At 42.4% G+C, this 23,734-nt stretch overlaps 1 protein-coding gene across 1 annotated transcript in view; it reads left to right on the top strand.

Annotated features, from left to right (window-relative positions):
• The window catches only part of LOC108248240 (2-lysophosphatidate phosphatase PLPPR4-like), a 112,134-nt gene that overhangs the window by 73,689 nt on the left and 14,711 nt on the right, over positions 1–23,734 (top strand). The window contains exons 7-9 of the mRNA XM_017436870.3: positions 6,859–6,994; positions 7,538–7,766; positions 17,521–18,136. Of these exons, the coding sequence (XP_017292359.1) occupies positions 6,859–6,994; positions 7,538–7,766; positions 17,521–18,136 (981 nt within the window). The remainder of the gene's footprint in view (positions 1–6,858; positions 6,995–7,537; positions 7,767–17,520; positions 18,137–23,734) is intronic.

Here is a 23,734-nt window from a genome sequence, read left to right as displayed (position 1 = left end):
CCCCCAACGATCGCCCCTTGGCGATCTAAGACGTCTTTCTGGATGGGCCCTGTAAAAGTCCGTGATCAAAGTAGGATCAAGGATAAAAGATCTCGGGACCCATGTGCGTTCCTCAGGCCCATAACCCTCCCAGTCAACCAGGAACTGGCGCCCCCTGCCTCTCTGCCTGACGTCCATTATCCGGTTGACCGTAAATGCAGGCTGGTTATCAATTAACCGGGCGGGAGGGGGGAGGACGGCTGGAGGGCTCAATGGACTGTCCACAACTGGCTTGATCTGAGATACGTGAAATGATGGGTGGATATGCATTGAGGCTGGCAGAGTCAAACGAATTGATGTGGGGTTTATGATCTTTTCAATAGGGAATGGCCAGATGAACCGAGGTGCCAGTTTCCTGGTGGTACCTCTCAACTGGATATCCTTGGTGGACAACCAAACCCTATCGCCCACCTTGTAACTGGGTGCCGAGGAGCGGTGACGGTCTGCATACCTCTTGTTTTGTTCACATGTTCTTTGAAGTGCTCTTCTGGCCTCCCTCCACATGCTTCTGCATTTCCGCAGATGAACCTGCACAGAGGGAACAGTTAGTTTGATCTTGAAACTTGGGAATAGTGGAGGGTTATACCCCAAAGACGCCTCGAACGGTGATAATCCTGTGGCTGACGAAATGTGGGTGTTGTGGGCGTATTCAATCCAGACCAGTCTCTTGCTCCAGGTTGAAGGATTATCACTGGCTAGGCACCTAAGGGCCACCTCGAGCTCCTGATTGCAGCGCTCAGACTGACCGTTGGACTGAGGATGGTACCCAGACTTGAGACTCACCCTAGCTCCCAGTCCTCTGCAAAAGTTTTGCCAAACCTGAGAGGTGAATTGTGGCCCTCTGTCTGACACAATGTCTATCGGAATCCCGTGTAACCGAAACACATGTTGTGTAACAATTTCGGCGGTCTCGAGGGCGGTTGGTAACTTGACTAGAGGGACAAAATGTGCGGCTTTAGAAAACCTGTCCACTATGGTGAGTATTACAGTGTGTCCCTGGGAGGGAGGTAATCCCGTGACAAAGTCAAGGGCGATGTGAGACCATGGCCGGTTAGGAATGGCTAGGGGTTGTAACAACCCGGCTGGAGGCTGGTTACTACCTTTACAACGGGCACATGTAGGACAGGCGGAAACAAACTCCTTAACATCTGATATTACACTAGGCCACCAGAAATAGCGAGTCGTCAGCTGGGTCATGCGATGGATACCTGGATGGCAAGTGAACTGTTGGGAGTGTAGCCAATCGAGAACTCGGGGTCTCACGGTCGTAGGGACATAAGTCTTTCCAGGAGGACCCCCTCTGGGGTCAGGTTCCCTCTGTTGGGCCTCCTTGATCTCCCTCTCGATGTCCCAGGTTAGAGCACCTATGATTAGTGCGGGTGGAATAATGGGTTCCTCCTCTTCAGAGGAATCCGGATTAGCCCATAGCCTGGATAATGCATCTGGCTTCACATTCTTTGAACCTGGCCTAAATGTAATAGTGAAGTTGAACCTCCCGAAAAACAGGGACCACCTAGCCTGTCAGGGGTTCAATCTCTTAGCTGTCTGAAGATAGGCCAGGTTCTTATGATCCGTCCAGATGATAAATGGCAGTTCACAACCCTCCAACCAATGCCTCTACTCTTCTAGCGCTAGTTTAATGGCTAGGAGTTCCCGGTTGCCCACGTCATAATTCTGTTCAGCTGGCATAAGGCGGCGGGAGAAATAGGCACAAGGGTGGACTTTATTATCCTCAGAGGATCTCTGAGACAGGATGGCCCCAACACCTGAGTCAGATGCGTCCACCTCCAGGATAAACTGCAGTTCGGGGTTCGGATGACGTAGTATGGGGGCTGAAATGAAACGCAGACTGGGCTTCAGTAGACCAGACAAAAGGCTGTTTGGTGGATGTCAACTGTGTGAGTGGAGCGGCAACCCTACTGTAGTCCTGAATAAATCGTCTATAGAAATTTGCGAAACCTAGAAACCTTTGTAGTTGTCTGCGGTCAGAGGGGATGGGCCAGTCGGTAACAGCCCTGATCTTTTCTGGGTCGGTCCGATAGTGGCCTTGTCCGAAGATGAATCCCAGGAAACTGACGATGGTGACGCTGAATTCGCACTTTTCTGCCTTTACAAATAACTGATTCTGGTAGAGTCGTTGGAGGACTGCTCGCACTTGAGCCCAATGTTGTGTTGGATCCTGGGAATAAATGAGAATATCATCCAGATATACAAAGACGGAAATGTTCAGGAAGTCACGTAATACATCATTGATAAGGGACTGAAAAACTGCAGGTGCATTAATGAGACTGAAAGGCATGACCAAGTATTCGAAGTGTCCGAGAGGGGTCTTGAATGCAGTCTTCCATTCGTCCCCCTCCCAGATCCTTACCAAATGGTAAGCGTTGCGGAGGTCCAGTTTTGTGAAGACTTTGGAGGCATGAAGTTGTTGGTGGACCAAGTCAATGAGCGGGAGAGGATACTTGTTCTTAATAGTAATATGATTTAATCCCCGGTAGTCGATACAAGGGCGCAGGCTCTTGTCCTTTTTCTCGACAAAGAAAAACCCTGCGCCTAGTGGAGAGGTGGATGATCGTATGATGCCAGAAGCAAGTGAATCCTCTATATAAGTCTACATAGATTCCCGTTCAGGACCCGAGAGGTTAAACAACTGACTAGACGGTAATGGCTCCCCTGGTCGCAGCTCAATAGCACAATCATAGGGTCTGTGCGGTGGTAAGGACAGGGCCCGGGCTTTGTTGAAGACTGCCGCTAGATCGTGATACTCTGTAGGTACTTTGGTGAGATCGGTCTGTGTCTTAGAAATGTCTTTAGTGCTTGGGATGGGTAAAGCAGACTGAAGACAATGTTCTAAACAAAAGGGGCTCCATGAGTCGATTCTCTTTGCTGACTAATTTATAACAGGGTTGTGTCGTTGCAACCATGGAAACCCTAGAATCAACTGAGAGGATGGGGCAGAAAACACTAAAAATTCAGCTGTTTCTCTGTGATTTCCTGACGTGATAAACTGTAATTGGGGAACTTTAAGCGCAATACGGGTGATAACCTGACCAGAAATATCCATAACCGGAAGGGGTGATGATAATTGTACGGTTTCTAACTGCAATTGTTCGACCAGATCGTTGGTAATGAGGTTTTGTTCGGCACCAGAATCAATTAACGCGTGTATGGGAATCTTAATCTCATGGTTGACAATGGTGGCATGAACGAAAAGTCGTGAGCCGAGGGGTTGTGAAAAACTACCCACTAGTACCCCCCCGATACCTAGTGAGTGTGACCTTTTAAATACGGACACTTAGCTCTGAAATGATTCTTCTCTCCACAATAGAAGCATTCTCTACACTCTAACCGCCTAAGTCTCTCCTCTGGGGTGAGTCTCGCTCTCCCCACCTGCATGGGTTCGCTTTCAGCTCTCTTAGCTTCTGACTCCATTTCAGCTCTTATGTTGCTCTGCTCTGACTGATTCGGCCAACCAGTCTTTTCGCGTTGTCTCTCTCTTAAGCGATTATCTAAACGAATGGATAAAGTTATTAAATCATCTAATGAGCGTGGTTCGTCCCAACCAGGTAACTGATCCTTAATTTTCTCTTGTAGAGCGTGAATGAAAACCCCTTTTAGAGCAGGCTCATTCCACCTGGAGGTTGCGGCTAAAGTGCGAAAATCGATAGCGAATTGAGCCACCGAACGCTGTCCTTGCCTCAAATTCCACAACTTCTGCGTGATCTCGGTTTTGTTAAATCGGGTGCCAAAATTCTGTTCAAAATCCTCAATGAACTGGTCAAATGGTGTTAATCGGATAGTACAAAAGCTATATTTAGCTTCTGCCCACTTCAAGGCTCTGTCTCGTAGCAGCCCAATGACGTAAGAGATCTTTGACGCGTCGTCGATGAAGGACTGAGGTGAACGGGCAAAAACCAGCGAACATTGCAGCAGAAAACCAGCACACTTACCAATTTCGCCCGTGAAGTGCTCGGGGGTTGGAGACGGGACCTCGCGGAAGTGTCTGGAAGTGTGTACCGAAAGAGACGAGGCGGATGGAGCGGAAACGGAAATGGATTCAGCGGCTTGTGGAATTAGCGAAGAAAGTTTCTGATGAATATCCTGCGCGAGAATAGTAAGTTGATCGAGACGACCGGTCTCTGACTGTTGTCTTTCACAAAGGGCGTTAATCATTGATTCGTGTCGGGCAAGCAAAGAAGCTGCTTCGGACCCTTCGGTTCTAGGAGAAGTGTCCGCCATCTTGGACGCGATTCTCCGAACCCACAAACTTATTCCGGAACTACAAAAACATTAAATGACGAAGGTAGGTATTTAATATTACTCCTTTTACTATCCTAACTAGTTCTGGTTCTGGTGTTGCTCAGGACAATTGTTTGGCTGGAGCATTCTGACAAGAACGCATGGTACTATGTCCAGAGAGCGAGACCAAAACCAGACACGGAGACAACAGCTGAAGGTAATTGTGTTTATTTACAAGGTGGTAACTATGTACAGTGCGTGCGTCGTGGTTGGATCTGGAAGGCAGGAGGAACAGGGTGAGTCTCGGGTACCAATCCTGCTATCAGCTGAGCACTGCATGAACGATTTAATTGTTGTTCTTTGGTCTTACAGGTCCAGGAAGCGTCCAGCGGCGAGGAGGAGGAAAAGGAGGCGTTCAGGTGATCCAGGAGTCGACAAGCCAGTAATCCCGTCCAGGTGAGTATCCAGGTGTCCGAGGTAAGTATCCGTGAGTCCACAGCTCCGTGACGTGGCAAGGAATCTATAAACAAGGTGCATAAAGAACGTAGTCAATAATTTGTCAAGACTTGGTTAGAAACGGTGGCTGCGAATCTAACCCAGGAGGTTCGATGCTCCAGCGAAGGTCTGGTCTCAACTGGAGGCTTAAGTACTGGCAGTCCTCATTATCCAGAATCTGGATCACCTGTGGAAGTAGAAACTGGAGGAGCCGCCCCAAGGCGGGGCTAAAACTTCAGATCCCTACAAAAACTTTTCTGCTTTGAAACTCAGACAAGGCAGAGATTGTAGTTTTTGGACTTCATCATCTTAGGGAATAAAATTACAGTGTTTCACTTTCTCTGAAGGACATTAATTTGGCCTCCAGTTCTAATGAAAGGATGTTGGCATTGTTTTTGATCAGGATACATCATTTCATCTCCACATTAAAAATGTTACCATGACAGCTTCCTTCCTCTTGAACAGTATTACTAAAATTAGAAACATCTTGTCCCAAAACAAAGCAGAATAACTAGTTCATGCATTTATCACTTCTAGGCTGGTCTATTGTATTCTTTATTTATCTGGATGGCCAAAAACCTCTTCAGTTGATCCAAAATGCTGCTGCTTAAGTTCTGATGAGAGTTAGGAGGAGAGATCATATTTCTCCAGTTTTAGGTTCTCTCCATTGGCTCCCTGTCAAATTCAGAATAGAATTTAAAAACCTTTCTAAAATACAAAGCTCTCAACAACCAAAATCTATGTTACATTAAAGTTCCTATTGTTCCATTTTTTCTTAACGGAGAACTTTGCTCTCAGACCACAGGCGTACTTGTGGTTCCTAGAGTTTCAGTTCCTCACTTTGCTGCTGTCTGCACTCTCTCTACTCTTTATGTCTGTACTTGTAAATTGTGCTGTCATTACTGTGTTTTTCTTTGTTTGTATTCCCATAGAAACTACACTTGGACCAAACCTTCTGTGTTTCTATGTGTCTCTTACTTGTCCTTTCAAACCACAGCCAGTCTAAGCAGATGGCTGCCCATCCTGAGCCTGGTTCTTCTGGAGGTTTCTTTCTGTTAAAGGGAGTCATTCCTTTCCATTTTTGCCTATTTGCTGCTCAGGATGGGAGATTGTGATGAAGTGAAGATTCAACGCAATCTGCTGGCTTCCTTAGAAGAATAAATTTTAATAATTGGCATTTATAATGTATGTAAATGTTTTTGTACAGTGCTCTGAGACGACTTTTGTTGTGCACTATTTAAATATACTGAACTGACTTAGATTGTATTGATGAACGGATTGATAGATGGTGGATTGGGTGCATGGAAACTGAAATAAAACCATTTTTAACAGAAATGTTTTATTGTTTCTTAATGCCAAAATGTTGAAATTTTGAGAAATGGGAGTTTTGTGGCATGTCTGTTTATTTCTCTTTTATATACAAATTTCAAAAATTGAAAGAACATCCTCCAAGAGTTGCGGTACCATAAACTTTGCTAGGGGTTGTAGTAGCTTGTTTTGTTGATGCAGTTCAGAATGTTCAGAATACACTTGTGTTTTGTCTTCAATCTGCTAATGTAGATCAGTGGTTCTCAACTGGTCTGGCTTCAAGACCCACCAACACCCTCTAATGACAAATCATGACCCAAATTGAGAAACGTCTTCAACTTCTCACATTTATTCAATGAAAAGATGGTGCAGTTAGAACCTGAGATAGTAGAATACAATATCACAGTAAGCTAACACACACACATATAAAGAAAAAAAAAATAAGTTTAATGATAAACTAAATGTTAGAGAGGGAAATTTTCCCTTTTACACTCAATTGGTTGCATTTTAATTAAAACTAAAACTCTTCACTTCAGTAAGTACAGCCTTTTTTTTAACAAACCCAACACTGGTTTCATGCACATACATAACTAAGAAAGTCCAGCCACTGAAAACAGGTCCATAACCCACTTTTGGTTTGTGACCCACCAGTTGGTAATCACTGCTGCAGCTTTATCCTTACAAACTGTCATTTCATAAAATCCCACCATGGTTAATAGTTGGTGCTTCTGTGTTTGTTGATACCTCACTGTTTTCCTCTCTACATGTGATATGCAGGGTGTGTATGCAGTTGGTAATTTCCAGCCAAGTGAAGATCGCTGCAGAAGTCGACCCCTTCCTCCTATTCTGAGAGAGCCACCCCTCTCCTCCCTTCCTAATGTTAGCCAAGCAGCAGTTAGTAACAGCCATCAAGGTAAAATGCTGCCGACCAGGCATCTCTTACAAACTACATCATCCTGAACTATCTACAGTTAGAATAAAATAGCTTTAAATAAAGTTTATTACACTGCATTTGTCAATCCTAGAAATGCAGCCTTCTGACCTGTGGCTTTTTGTTGCAAGGTTTCTTAAAAACACCAGAAGTGTCTAACTCTGGTCCTGTAGGGCCACTATCCCGCATATTTTAGTTGTTTCTCTGACACACCTGATTTGAATGACTGAGTGATTACCAGGCTTCTGCAGAACTTGAAGACCTGCTAAAAAGCAGGGAAACATCTAAAGTATGCAAGACAGTGGTCCTTGAAGACCAGGATTGGACACTATGGTGTTGGCCTGTAACTGACTGCACCAAGTGTTAACAAACCAAAAACACATAACCAACATCTCTGGAAATTTGGGAATTTCATCTGATTTCATATAAGCCAGAAGAATCATTTGAATTACAAATAGACATTCAAATCACTTCACATATAACCTGGCAGTGAACATTTGTCTCCCTTTGGTTGTTTCCTGATAGGCCATCGCACCTTGGTTCCCAGCCCACCAAAACCCATCATAACACGGACCACTTCCCACAGCTTGTCCCCCGACCAACCAATACCGATCTTGACCCGTAGCTCTTCCTACCGAGAGCCGTCCATGAGCAATCTGAAGAGAACCAGTGCAGAGGTGGAGGTGATCACTACATCCAGTCCACCAGGAAACCATGACAACATGATGACATTCAGCAGCAGCACACTGCCAAGGTAGCTGGTTCTAATAAGAGACCAATATGTCCAACGATTCTGACAGATAGCAAAATAAAAAGATACTGAGAGCATTAAAACATGAGGTTTAATGGTCTCATCACTATAATAACATATAACATTCTAAGAACTTCTGAAGACCTTTAAAAACACTAGTAACCAATATCTTACTGGTCTGAAACTAAAGATGACTAGTTGCTGAACAGCACTCTCAATGATGTCTCCAAAATGTTGCAAATCATTTGTGGTGGTTCTCAATTTTTTTGCATGAGTTGCAGAGGCTTACAGTCCTGATACTTAAATTTTGAACACATTCAAAAGATTTTCCAATAAAATTTCTCCCCAAATAATCACAGTCATTGCTCTTCACAAGAGCGCCACAGCTGTATTGTGACATCTGTCACTTCTCTGACAGAAAACACGTCCAGGTCGTAAAACCACAATAATGATAAGCATTAAATGTTTAAAGCAGGTCCAAACCTGCTTATTTTCATTTCTACACAACCCTCTAGTACATCAAATCATAAATATGGGGGCGGCTGCCAAGGTGGGTAAGAAGCGGGTGGAGGTGAGCAACAAAATAATGTACATAGTCTAGAATACAGTTTTCCAAGCAAAAAGACTGTGATTTTTAAAATCTGTCCATTCAAAATATGGCCAAACAGCTTATAGGTCACTTAGTTACACACTCAAAACTGGCAGATACCGAAAAGTTTGATAAACTCCAGAAAGACATGACTAAAAAACATAAAAAACAGGTAGTGTATTGTGGTGATTGTAGATTAAATTAGATTAGATTAGATAGGAGCAGATGATTCCTGTGACACCATGCTGCAAAGTCCCTCACCAGGCTCCGGTACTCCTCCTCTCTGTCATCCCTGATGCACCCAACTATGGCTGTATCATCAGTGAACTTCTGAATATGACACAGCTCTGAGTTGTAGCAGAAGTCTGCAGTGTACAGGGTGAAGGGAAGAGGGGCCAGCATCATGCCCTGGGGTGCTCCAGTGCTGCTGATCAGAGTCAGACGTGATGTCCTTCAGCCTGACATACTGTGGCCTGTCCGTGTCCGGTAGCTGGAGATCTAGGTAACCAGGCATGGATCCATATGCATCCTATTCAGTTTATCCTGAATCATAAGGGGCTGGATGGTATTGAAAGCACTTGAGAAGTCTAGAAACAGAATCTTCCCTGTGCCATTCCCCTTATCTAGGTGCGAGTGGGCTCGGTGTAGAAGGTAGATGATTGCGTCTTCCACACCAACACCTGCCTTGTACGTGAACTGCAGACCATCCTGGGCATGTTGCACCTGGGGTCTGAGGAGACCGAGGAAGAGCTGCTCCAGCGTCTTCATCAGATGGGAAGTGAGGGCCACCAGTCGGAAGTCATTCAACTCGCTTGGCCGGTTCTTTTTCGGAACTGGAACAATGCAAGATGTCTTCCAGAAGGTAGGCACTATCCCCACCTGCAGGCTTAGGTTAAAGAGACGCTGGATCGGCTCACCCAGTTCTGCAGCGCAGGCCTTCCGCATTCGAGGACATACTCTGTCAGGTTCTGCTGCTTTCCTGGGGTGACGCCTCCTCAGTTGACCTCTGACCTGGTCCGCAGTGAAGAATGGAGTCTGTGTTGTGATTGATGATGATGATGGGGAGGAGGAGGAGGAGGAGGCCACAGTGGTAGCCGATGGAGGGTGTGTTGAGGCAAGAGGAAGAGATGGATACAGCGAGGAAGAAGGTAGGGGGTGCATGGGCCGGTTAAACCGATTGAAGAAGTCGTTCATCTCGTTCGCCTTCTCCACTGTTCCCCCCACAATTCTGGTCTTGGTATTGTGGCCTGTGATGGTTTTCACGCCTTCCCAGACTCCCCTCATGCTGTTCTCCTCTAGCTTCCGTTCCACCTTCCTCCTGTAGCTGTCCTTGGCTTCCTTCAAGTGGCGTTTCACCTCTTGCTGTACTGTTCTCATCACCTCCCTGTTCCTGCTCTGGAAGGCGGCCTTCTTCTTGTTGAGGACAGCCTTGACTTTCTATGTCACCCATGGCTTGTTGTTGGGGTAACACCATACAGTCTTAGCGGGGGAGACCACGTCCGCACAGAAGTTGAGATAATATGTCAGACAGTGTGTCATCTCCTCTATGTCCTCACATTGTGGGCTAAGCAGCACATCTCAATCAGTGGTGTCATAACAATCCCTGAAAGTTTCTTCCATTTCTGGAGACCACCTCCTGATGGATCTGGTGGTTGCTGGCTGTCTTTGGACCATGGGGGTGTACTTTGACTAAAGGTGGACCAGGTTGTGGTCTGACTTCCCCAGTGGGGGGAGGGGTGTGATGCTGTATGCCTCATTCACATTAGCTTACTTAGATCAATTGTCCTGTTATTTCTTGTAGGACAGACCACACACTGGTAAAAAGTAGCCAAAGTAGAGTCCAAGGTAATGTGGAAAGGCCCGAGGGTCCAGACAGCTTGAGTCAACACCTGATGCTGAGTCAAATCCACCCGCTTGCTTCGTGCTCACGGTGAATCTAGCCTGATGCTGGGAGGTCTGCGGCCCACATCTTTCACCTACTGTGAACCACCCAGACGTCCGACAAGCCTCAAATTACCATGGCAGACTTGTCAGACTACCAGATGAGTAGGATTTAAAATAAAAGAAAAACAACGATGCAACTTGACCGATTGACTCGTGGCTCCAGACTGAATCACTGCTCCTTTAGCCAAGAGGCGGCCCGAGGACCCAGCGAGGACGCGACAGGCCAAACGGAGCCCGCGCCCGCGATGAGCCCCGGATCCCCTCTGTCACTCCTCTCTGAGGCTTTTAGACTGGAACCGGGAAGGGGTGGGGGGTGCCCTGGCACCCCTAACTTAGCTCAGCTCGTGCCTTTATCGTGCCACCACACTAGGAATGAACCAGCAGAGAGAGAACGCACACTCAGGAAGTTACAGAGGTCGCAGGAAAGAACCCAGGAGTCACCGATCAGGTATACGCCTCACGGCCAAACTTTATTGAAGGTGTAAAAATTAGGTTATATCCCAGTTACAGGTTATATGATTAAAAATGGAAAAAAATAAAAGACAAAAATGAGAAAAATCAGTAAATCCGGTTTCTCATGGACACTACGTCAAGGCGTTATCCCCAAGAAGACTTCTAGGCGTTCCCACCCAGTGAGGACCCAAACTCCCCAAAATGACTAGCTTTGCTCAGACTAGCCCAAAAGACTGCCCCCTTCTCCTGTGACAGAGTTTTATTAAACATCACTTCATGATTATGCGAAACAACTTTTAGCTACCTCCTTCTTCATAACTTGAACAAAGAATGGACTTAAAACACGCCTTCTACTGATGATTATGCATAACAGGGTTAAGTTACAACACCCTCCCCATCCTTGGTACTGAGAAAGAAAAAAGAGAAGAGTTAAGCATGAATCATACAAAAGCCCATTGATGTTGGTTTCTTCACTCCCTCTTCCTTTCCCAGGCTNCTGTGTCCTTCAAGGTCTGNGTTATCTCCAGTCCATGTCTCTCATTGGACCCAATTGTTGCATCTCATTGTTTATGGCTTCTTGGCCTCCTGACCAGAGCCAGGTGGCAAAGGGAGTCTCGCTGGAACCCATCCCTGCTTTCATCGGAAGGGCCATAAAAGGAGATAGGGGCCCCATTACTGGAGAGTTATTGTTTGTGAGTGCAGGGCTCATCAGCCCAGGTAGGTGAGGGTATGTGAGGGCCTGGCACGGCATGGTTCCATATGTGGTTTCAGCGGGCTGAACAAACAGCAAATCTTGAACATCCTACCCGGTCACAGCAGGCTGGGTGATGTTATCTTGATATGGAGAGTTGCTCTCCCCCTCCTGACCAGATAGGGCCTGAGTTTCCTCACTGTGAGGTCTCACTGGGTCAGGTTTGTGACTCGTCTCGTTTCCACCATTTTCACCTTTCACAACAGGTAACATGATTGAAATCTCCAGAGATGATCATAAACGCCTCAGGATTCTGTGTCTACAGTTTTGCCGAAACAGAACATATCTGCTCACATGCAGTGGCTGCATCTGCACTGGGGGCGATGTAAACACGGACGGCGATCACGTGACTGAATTCACGGGGGATATAGTAGGGCCGGAGGCTAATGGCGAACAGCTCTAAATTCGGACAACATAAGACCTTCTTTACAGTGATATGGTCAGGGTTACACCAGCGACTGTTCACGTAGATGATCAGCCCCCCACCTTTGCTCTTCCCGCAGGCTCTAGTGTCTCTGTCGGCTCTAACAGCAGTGAAGCCCCGCAGATCCACAATAGCATCCGGTACGAGCTGGGTTAGCCATCTCTCTGTAAACAGTAACAAGCTTCTGTCATGGTAAATCCGCTGGATGTTGAGGGCAGACAGCTCGTCGATCTTATTCGGCAGCGAGTTCACATTCCCCATGATGACGGAGGGAATGGACGGTTTGCTGAGCTGATTGCATCATTCTTGGTTGAAAAATATCCATGGAATATATATCAGTACACACAATGTCTTCGTGAGAAGAGCAAAGTATGTGGAAGGGAAGAAAAAAGAGCTTAGGAGAGCTAAAGTTGCAGAGCTACTTGAGAGGCAGCCGTCTTGCACAGCGCCAGGAAAAGAAGCCTCCTGTTTGTAATGAAACAGGAGACAACCGTTAAACTCACAAACTTTATTACAGTAGCTGTGAAGACGACTTTATAGAACTCCTTTCAGTTTCATTCTTCTGCATTTCTACTTCAACACAAGCTCTTCTGCCCTATGCTATTACAGCAGTGCCATCTAGTGACAAGAAGTAATAACAGCAACAGAACCAAACAGAACAGACATTCATTTACTGTGTAAACCTTAGAACACAAGTGCTGACATCAATATTTTGACCCAGACTTGATGCATAATAAAAAGCAACACAGAACTAAATAATATTTCCCAATGTGAAAATAATTTTTTTAAAAAAGTGAAACATTCAAACTTTAGCTAGATAGGTGCTGGTGTGAGAAAATGACACTTGATTTCAGACATATTGAATAAATATACTGTGTCTTACCACAGTACTTTCCTATGTGACAATTACATGATATATTTGCTTGTCATACCTGTACCTCCTGTCTACCATCACCACAACCAAATGAAAATCAACCCAACATTATATTCCATAATGAACTTAAAACCCAATCCTTTTTAAACCCAAATACTGATATCTTAGCTTTCAACTCATCTCTAAATCCATTCCATAATTTTACTCCCAGAATTGAAACACATCGATATTTAACATTAGTTCTGACCGACAACTCTCAAAAATAAGTAGCCCTTGTAAATTATATTGTTCCCATTCTAATAAAAAAAAAGACTGAATAGAAGCAGGAATGTTATTATTTGCAACTTGATAAACAAACTCTGTTGTCTTTAAAAACACAATATCTGTAAATTTTAATAATCTGGAGCAAATAAAAAAATATTTATTTGTTCGTTATACAAAGTTTTATGCATTATTCTGATAGTTCTTTTCTGAAGTTTAAATACTGGGTCTAAATTTGTTTTATATGCATTTCCCCAACTTTCAACACAATATAACATATTTGGCATTACAAGAGAACAGTGCAATAAATGCAAACATTTCACATCTAATAATTCTCAAACTCTATAAAATACCAACAGATATCTATTTTTTAATATAAACTATATGTTGTTTCCAATAGAGTTAATGATCTATAAACACCAAAGCATTTTGTTTTATAGATTTTTTTAACATCAACTCTGTTATGTTAGTATCGTTCCTAACATCACCAAGCAACAAATTTATTTTTAATTTTATTAAAAGACAACTTCTTAACATCAAACCACTTTTTGAAATGAGCTCACTTTCTACTGTTTTAACTGTTCTAACTAAGTTGTTATCATCTGCACACATTAAAGTTTTTAATTTAGTTACAAAACAAATATCTCAAATTGATCAATGCAAGAACTTGGTGTTATATAAACAGAACTGATTAACATATTTTTAGATTTTTCTACAGTAATTTTAATAGTCACACATTCATTTAATTTATTAGCAGCATTATCATGTTACAAACAACTTTGCATTCAAGACCAGACTTCACAACAAGGTCCACCTGTCCCGTCTTGTTTCTACATTTCAAAGCCCTCAAAACCATCCTGAAGTTCTTTTTCATCACTCAGACTTGTCTCTGAAAGTGCAATCACAGTGAATTGTTTTTGAAGCTGTTAAAGATCATTTTTAATGTGGTAGAAGTTACTGTAGAGACTCCTACTACTAATAAAATGAATCAGAAAGAAGTATTTCATTAATTGTAATATTGATATAGAATTATCAATTTATACAGTTCTCTTTGTTCCCTTTAAATAGTCTGAATTGCTGATGAAAAGCTTGAAGGCAAGCACTGTGCATTGTGCTTCTTACAGCCAAATTGTGATCTGTTTCCTTGTATGCCTCCCAGTTTTCCCAGTAGATCCGTAAGTCTTTTGCTGCCATGCCAGTGTTTCTGTTTTGTTAAATAAATCATATTTCTTTGAGTTCCTGAGTCTTGTCTGCATTCCTGGGTTCCACCGCAAATCATGACATGCAATCAGTTAAAACTCAGAGTATAAGTTGTTGATCAGGCTTAGCTACTACCACACCAAACTTTTGATAAATATTTGTAAAATGAACTAAGTTAAAGTCATTTTTGTGTTTGTTAACCCTCTACGGTACGCATAATGATGCCAGTTTGAAAAAAAATGTTTGGGATGGGTTTTTTTTACATAAAATAGACTAGGTAAACATAATCAAGAGACATTTTTAAAAAATATAAATTTTTTAGTTATTTTTTGTTGACGTTGCCTTGTGGCAACACTGTACGATAGTGGAAATGAATGAAAACAAGAGTTTGTTTATTATTGTAAAAACCTTTATTTAGGAACTCAGTTTATAATCTAAACAGTCCCCAGTAGCATTAACAATTAACAATGCAACTCATTTGAAAGTTTAAAACCATGTAAAAGATTTTTTCAACATTTCATTTGAATTTTTCATTTGAATAATTGTTATCATTTGATTTGAGTGTCTTGATGCTGCCATCTTTGCCTTACTACTTGTGGAAACTGATGAAGCAGTTCCTTTCAGCTTTGAGGCACAGGTAGGTCTCACACTTTGTGCACTGCACTCTGACAATACTCGTACAGCCAGGGTATTTGCACCGGCCCTTTTTTGCCATAACAGCAGGCCAGTGATCAACGCTGTCCCAACGCACAACTGATGGTGGAACTGGTGCAGTGGGAACTCTGCTCCTCTTCCTAGCCAGGTCGTCCTCAACATGTTGGGAGGGTCTTCCCCTTTTCTTCTTCCGCTCCATGCAAAGGCAGCTTGCAACCTCACTTTTGAACTGGAGCAGGCTGTGGACCTCTCTTTGTGGGATGCAGTCCCTGCAGTACAAAAGCCAAGCGTTGACAAGTGTGAAATCCATCATGTGGAATACAATCCTGTGGTACCACTTCTTAGACCTTAGCTTTGCTTGGTAAAGAGCAATGAGTAAATCTAGAAGATCCACTCCTCCCATGCTTTTGTTGTAGGTTTGGACGATACTTGGGCATGTAACCTGCACTGCTTTATTTTGTTTCTTGTCCCATCTTTGCACTGACACTGTGGGATTAGCAGATGCAAAAGTTGAGAGGAGTGTGACAGCACGATTGTCATACCATTTCACTGCCCTGAGCTGGACTCCATCATGCTTAGTTTCTTTTTCTTCAAAGGCCCCCCTGCCTTTCTTTTTCATTGCCAGATCTGCAAAGAAGCTGCATCCTGCCAGGCGATTTTGGCGCACTGTTCCAACACAGTGGATCTTTTTCTTCTCGAGAATGACTTGGAGATCTACACTGGTAAACCAGTTATCAAAAAACAGCTTGTGGGACTGGTTCCTTGGGATTATGCTTGCAAGTCATAAAACAATGTTGCCACTTGCCCCGATGTCTGGCATTCCATCCATTGGCAAGATTGCACCAGTGTACAGCTCAAAGTTGTGGGCGAGACCCGTGTTGCCTATCAAGACAAACACTTTGTAACCCCAGCGCTTTGGTTTTTGAGGGTTATACTGTTTGAGGCTACTCTTTCCCTTGAATGGCACGACTTGTTCGTCAACGCATAGCCTCTCATCCATTGGGATTGCTTTGAAGCTTTCCTGCAGTGATGAAAGTAGGGGACGCACCTTGAACAGCTTGTCATAGCCAGGATGTCCTTGGGGGTTTTGTTCCATGTTCCAAATTGCGTCCCAGCTATGCATGCTCATCGTATTTGCTACACATTCCACCCTTGTGGCTGTGATCCAGAACATCCGGGATCCTGGCAGCCCAAAAACTGACATGTAGAAACAAATTCCCAAAAACTGCTCTATCTCCTCATAGTTGACAGAGTTTCTCTGGGTCTTGCTGACACGCAAAGAGGGTAGATTGCTCCATCATGTTCTCGATGCAGGCCTTACTAAGCAGGCCTCTGAAATACTCAATGGGAGTCTTCACGTCTGTGGCTTTGCGTAGACTGCCTTTCCATTGTGGGACTGGATGAATGCTCCTGCTTTTCTTCCACACCAGCCCTTTGGCTTTTTTTGGTGCTTCCTGTGGAGGAGGTGGACCTAGAAAACAAACAAATATCCTTAATATGTTTTGAACCTGCCAATTTAATACAAGACATAAATAATAGTTGCACTTTCACCCACATTGAACTGTAACTGTACTTTCACCCTCACTGTCCCCCCTGTCTTCACTGTCCCCCCTGTTCTCACTGTTCCTCCTGTCCTTGCTGTCTCCACTGTCCTCGCTGTCTCCACTGTCTTCATTCTCTGGCTCATAGTCTTCATCATTCTCGCTGTCTCCATCATCCTCTCTCTCCTTGCTGGGTCACAAGCTGCTCGTTTTCTTCATCACTAAGTCCTAATTCATCCTCACTACCATCTACAGGAAGCACTAGTTTAGTTTTCTTCCGTAATACACTATAAAACATTGTTGCATTCATTTTGTAAATGGAAGAAAAGAGTGTCAAATATAGTCATATACAATTTTAAAAAGGACTCACAAAAAGAATTATTATAGCAGACTCTAGAAGATAAGTGCATACCATCAACATGCCGGGCTAGCAATACAATGGTAATCTTAATGGTACAGTGTTGCCATATGGCAACATCCACATTTTAACAGTTTAACATTATTAAATTATCAAATACAACACAATAAACCACAGAATAGTGAACTTACCTTACGTATGGTTGAGTATGTATTTTTTCCCAGTCAAAAAAATGTCATAAAAATACTTTTTTTTGATGATTTCTGAGTAGTCAAATGGTGAGGCTCCTCCGTGTGAAGACATCTGCAGAAAAGGGACTCAAAATTCCCTCCAAAAAGTCACGTGACAAATTTAAACACTGTTATTGGTTCCCTTCAGATCCTATCTCTCTTTCACTGCACTACATCTTAAAAGTAGAGGATCTGTGTGTGTGTGAAAGGAATTCAATGTGTTTGTTACCAAATGGCAACATTGTACCGTAGAGGGCTAAGATTGTTTTGATGTGGTAGCCATCTTGAATAAACAAACATACACAGTCAGGGGTGAAAACATTATCTCTCTGCCTTCGTTTTACGTGGCGGACGATGATAAAAAAAATTCCAGGAGACTAAACCTTTCAGTATGGCAGTAATATTGTACAATATAAGAGTTAGTCTTGCTTGACAGTATGTGTTAAAATAGGCTCACTTTTTTCCTTGTGTTTTTCAGGTCCCATGGAGGTTCCTCATTGGAGGAGGGTCGGATTCCACGGCGTCATGCTGCCATCCACGCCTCCATGGACTCAACCCGCTCCAAACAGCTTCTCAGCCAGTGGAAAAATAAGAATGACAACAGGAAGATGTCTCTGCAGGTGATGGATGGAATAAGACCACCCTCCTCTTCATCCCCTCAGAGAAACATGGAGCTACGCTGTTCCTCTGAACCATCTGCCATGGGTCTGGAGGCGGAGCTGCGTGCTGGGGCCCACATGGTGTCAGTCTCAGGCCAGGAGGCAGAGCTGCGTGCTGGGGCCCACATTCCTGCCCAGTACATGAAGCTAGCAGCTAGCTCTGTACCCATAAACAGCCATAATCACCTGGTACATAACGGCAGCTCCGGGATGGCTGCTGGTGCCAGAGTCTCCATCCAACCTCGACCTGGATCGTCACAGCTAGTTCACATTCCTGAGGAGGAAAATCCCACTAGCAAGGATCAAGAAAGTGAATCTGAGGACAGCATGATGGATGGAGGAGGGTCAGTGAGAGAAAAATGGTTGAGAGTGGCCGAGAAGACCACCCTGCCCTGCAGACCTCTCAGTGCTGGAGGGCAACCTCGTCTGATGCAGGTTAAAGCTTTTTTAGTTTGATCTGCTTCAGTATTCTAAGTCTTTCTGGGTGCTGTGTGGGTGATTTTAAAATTAGAATTTAAATAACTTTGTCTATTTAATCTACATCTTCAGCAACTGGCAGGACAAAGATTACACAGAATTTCTAAAATCATGCAACATATACATACATACATGCATACATACATGCATGCATGCATGCATACATACATACATACATACATACATACATACATACATACATACATACATACACACACACACACACACACACACACATGTTATGTCTCTCTATCTTTGCAGGGACTTTCCATTGACTTCCATTCATTTCTACACCCTAACTACAGCCTAACCCTGACCCTTACCCTAACCCTAACCATTACCACTACATAGGCTTTGGTCCTCACAAGGAGCAGTTGGTCCTCACAAGGTAGTATATGTTAGGAAAATTGTCCCCACAATGTATCAAATACATGGCCACACACACACACACACATACAAACAAACAAACATATATACAGATGTAAAAAAAAACTTCAATGCATTAATGAAAATATTAATATTTTATAATTATGTTTTGTATTAAATTACCATTTGCTTAAGTTTTCTTTAGCCTTAATTCTGGTTTATTGGAACCTGGGTTCATATCACATTTTGACTCTCTGAAACATACACAACAATTAAAGACCCAATTTTAAAAATTGATGTGGTTTATTACAAAAAGTAGATGCTTACAACTATTTACAGATCAAGGAATGACTTAAAATGGTTCCAGTAATTTTATGGTAAAAGGGGTAAAAGTGGTGATTAAAGGATGAGACATTAAATACTGTCAAGTCTAAAATAAAAGTTTATATTTTAGATTACTGTGGATGAAAAGGAGTTAAACTCTGAACATGACCCCCTCCTAAAAGAAAATCAGAATAGAAGGTTTACTCAAAATATTAAAGAAAAAAAGTACTGTTGAAAAAAGGGTTTAACTGTTAATAACTCAGAACAAATGTTAAATAACTTTAACGCCAAATTATAATAAGCAAGCAAGGATCTGGAGACCCAACTGTCAGGAGGTTCTTCCCACTAACACGATCATTGTCCCAGGCAGGAGGAGTTGAAGCTGGATGTTACACATTCACTGGTTGGATTCCAGTGGACCCATGAGAGACCTTGAAAGAGGTTCTGGTGACATCTCCACTTCCAGGAATGGATAGTGTTGTGGAATTTTCTTTACCAAAGAGGACAACGAAGAGTTTTGTCTTAGGATAATTTATTTAAGCTATATAGCTGAGAATCACTGAGCTGAGGTGAGTCAGCAGAGTGAGTCTGACCACAGAACAAAAGGCCCCCTTTAAATACCCAGCACAACACACTCCGTAACTTTCCATAGGATGAGGAGGGGTCTCTGAATGAGGGTAGGGATTAGGTAACTGCTTTTTACACCCCAGAGCCCTATAAGATAAGGAGTGCTCCTTCACTAAAACATGGTGTCATAAATGCTTCTGTACTTTTCCATTCTAACAGTTAAACACAGCTTTAACTTACATGCAGCAGAGAATTGTTGAAGCACTTTTTATTCCCATTACAATTGTCAAATACTTGTATTGGAGGGGTCATATTAGTTCGACATCTTTGTCCAAGGAATTAAAATCACTCGGAGTTTGTGGGAGGTGATTTTCTTGGGTGGAGTCGAACAGGCAGTGCATTCTCAGGTTAGGTTCTCAGGTCCTAAGTTTTAAACCTGTTCAGCAGTGTCTTAGCTTGAACAATCAGTTACAGAAAGTAACAAAGTTCATTAAAGCTATTCTTCAGAAGGAAGTCATGAAAAAAATCTGAGGTTTTTGATCAGTAAGGAGACATGCAGTCAGTGTTGCCTGATCGTCTATGTACAACAGGGAGTCTTTGTCCTGAAGATTGTTTAGGAAGAGTTGGAAGTATCAGGAAAAGCTAAGAGAGCTATGGTGATAGACAAAGACAGTTTTATATCTTGGTTCAGCCCTAGGGTAATGTTAAGCTTAACTGACCAATAAAAGTAAGACACATCTTCTTCACTTTTTGTCAGAGAGAAAACAACAGATTTTATCTCGTGTAGTCAAATACTTTAACATCTAACTTTTCTATTCCTCTCATCCATTCAAATACTGATAAAATATTGTCAATACCTTAGTACCACAAAGAAATTCCTAGAAGTGCTGCATAATTTTAACAGCAAAACACATTTAGAGATTTAAATGAGGGATATGAGGAATTACAGTTCAATAAAGGTGCATTTCTCTACACAACCCATGCATCCATGCATTCATACATGTGTAAAAACATGCATACAAAAACACTTGGGTTGTAAGGGTACACAAAAATCATGGTTTGTGCATACCTCGGTTGTGAAATCCCAAGGTAGGTTCACAAAGACCAGCCAATCTTTATTCTGCCTCTGACAGTTCACAAATCACAGATGGAGCTTGCCTGGTCTCACACAGACGTTAGCTTTCAGAAATAAAGCAAGCATCATGGAACCAAAAGAGGTGTGGAGCTCATGCGCTGATGTAGAGCACAACACATTAAATGTTTGACAGGAGTCTCCCTCTTACTATTTTTAAAACATGATGAATTAACTCAGTTTAGTGATTTACTTTGTGGTTGGCAATTTTTTTGTTGATGTTTTATCTCTTGGTTTTATCCAGTTTTTTCATGCAAAAATCAATATTTTCTTCTCACACAGTCCTAAATCACTCAACGTTATATCTGGTGATCAGAACAGGTTGGTAGAACTGGCTGTCAATCTTCTTTTTACTTTTATGCATAATGTATCTTAAAGGGGTAGACATTTATTTTGTGAGATGATCATTTTAATCTGACAAAAGTGTGTGAGGGGGTGATATTGTGTTTTGGCTTATTTTTGATAATTTCTACATGTCACAAATTTATTGCTAAATTGTTATTCTACTATTTAATGAAAGCATACCTACTGTTTTTAATGAGATTGTGAACATCTCTAGTAATCCTCAAGTTCTTTTCTTCCATCTACATGTCTTACTTGTTTGTGAAAAACTGCAGGACCATTTTACAGGTTTCAGAGGATTCTGTGAAACCTGTGAAAAATTTCTGCAGTTTTTTTTACCAACAAGGTACAAAACCTTAGATCACTGATCTGTCATCCTTCACACGAACCATCCACCACCACCACAATTTCTGTTGTCTTTATTCAGTTTGAGCCTGTGGGGTTCAATCACCAGGAGAAAATAGTAAATAATATGAAGACATCTCCTGTCCAAATGTTGCTCCAACTCATTTTTTAAAGAAAGATCTTGGCGTTGTTGGGTTTGTCATTTTATGGAATAGTCTCAGTTCAGTTGTTGTTGTAAACATTCAGTTGTTCAGCCATTGCTGAAGAAACCTAACCTTGAGTTATCTGATTTAAAAATATATTTTTTTATCAAAAACTTTGAAAAGAATAGTGTTTGTGCTTTTAAATGCACACAATATTTTTATTATTCATAAATCAATTTAGAGCGCAGAAACTGCACTTTACAGTACAGCTCATCTTCTTATAGGACCAAAGATATTTAAATAAATTTCTTCTGTCCTGGCTTTCCTTCATTGGCTCCCTGTTCATTTTAGAATTGAGTTTAAAGTTTTATTGTAGATTTAACGTACTGAATGTGCAGGCTGCTGTATCTGTCTGACCTCCTGCAGCTCATGGATGGACATTCAAGACACACATTTTATCTGATTTTTATCCATTTACCATTTTTTATAATTTTTCTGAAAAACAAAGATTTTTTTCAATAGTGTCAGTACTGATTTCTATTTGTTTTTTTTTTAATAATTGTTTGTTTTTAACCTAAAAGGACATTACTGACCGATGAGTGTAGCTTTGATTTGGTGGCACCTTTTTCTACTTTATAGATTGTTTTTGCGCTCTGCCATTTGTGGATTCCTGCACTACACCTTCATGTGTAAGTTAGAAGTTAATCCCTTCTGTTATAAAATATCCAAATAATGACAGATGGTCATCAAATATACAAACTAATTTGATTCTGATCAACAGTCAGTCTAGTAACGATTATGGATTGAAAAAGTATTTTAATTAAACAATCATGTTACTTTTACCAAACAATACTGGATAGTCTCTACAAGATGGTTTATGCTAAAATGTTGAAATGTGTCATGGAATTTTGACATTTTAATGCAAATGTTACTTCTTGTGAATTTGTATCTACAACTGTCGTGTGAACACAGAGAATTGGCTGTAATTCTGTGGTTGGGTACACTAAGCTGTTGTGGAGGAACATATAACACTTTGAGTTACTGATTTTGTCCCTGCCTCCCCCCTCCCAGCTGATCAGGGCAGATGGCTTCCTGTTCTGACTGTCCTTCTGCAGGAGATGTCTTAATGTTTTAGAGTTTTTCCTCTCCTCAGTAGATCATGCACAGTCAGGACATTTTTTTTTTTGCCACTTGTTTTCCTTCGACACAAAAGGTAGTGTAGAGCCACTCCTTCACTTTTGCTCTGTGCATATGAGGCCACTTCTCTAAGTCTGTCTGCATAGGAAAGCTTTCTTTTAAAACTGGAATGTCTTTGTGTGTACACATCTTCTTTTACACCACTTACTTCAAAACCTGAAACATTGCAGCTTGGGTACAGCTTTTTCTGACCCATTGTGTGGAGAAGAACTTGGGTTTTCTTCCCTTCTATGCCAAGTTGTCTCATAAGCTTCTCTGAGCAAAAGGTTTCCTCACTGCCATTGTCCAAAAAGGCATAAGTTTCGATTGTCTTGTTGTTTGTCTTGAGCTTGACATGAACTGGCACAACAGCTAAAAAAACTCGACTGCTATTATCGGCCCCAGTAGCACCACATGTTCCACCTGTGATGGGAAGAGGTTTGGGAGCTTCAACATTAGAGTTTACAGTTTCATCGTTTGGCTGGTTATCTACTACCACATCATCTGTTTTAGCATACTGGAGCATATCAGGATGACTTTTAGAACAGTAGTCACATTGAATTTGTTTCTTACAGTCTTTGCTCAAATGCCCTTGAGTCAAACATGACAAACAAAGTCCTTTTTTAAGGAACTCTACTCTCTCCTTGTGAGGCAGTTTTCTTATGTTCTGACAATCAACAAATAAGTGATTTTTCTCACAAAATACACATGGTCTTTGAAAGGCATCAGCTCTCTGATGCATGGTGTCTTTATGTGCATCTGGCAACCTTTCCTTTATTGCAGGTGCCACAATTATGGCAAACGCACTGCCCTTTGGTCTAATGCCCCTTTTCCACTAGTGCCTGAACAGGCTGGTATGGGACGGTACGGGACGGCACAGGACGGTTCGGTACGGTTCAGGGGGTTTTCCATTACGCCCAGAACCCACCCACAGTTCTAGTGGGTGGGTTCTGGGCGGTCCCCAAGTCTGGAAATTGTCATTACGCGCCTTTGCCAGCTGGTGGCAGTAATGCATCAAAGCTTTTTGTCAGCCACCATTAAACGTAGCAGAAGAAGTACAAGTAGTAGAAGAAGAAGAAGACCGCAAACACATCAATGGAGGACATGGTCGTGTTACCAAACATTTTGCTCAGTCTGTGGCTTCTGGCAAGACGCCAAAGA

The sequence above is a fragment of the Kryptolebias marmoratus genome, linkage group LG20 (assembly GCF_001649575.2).
Source record: "Kryptolebias marmoratus isolate JLee-2015 linkage group LG20, ASM164957v2, whole genome shotgun sequence".
In the NCBI taxonomy this organism is placed as follows: Eukaryota; Metazoa; Chordata; class Actinopteri; order Cyprinodontiformes; family Rivulidae; genus Kryptolebias; species Kryptolebias marmoratus.
The sequence above is the reverse complement of the archived record's forward strand: the minus strand, read 5'-3'. Positions and strand labels throughout refer to the sequence as shown.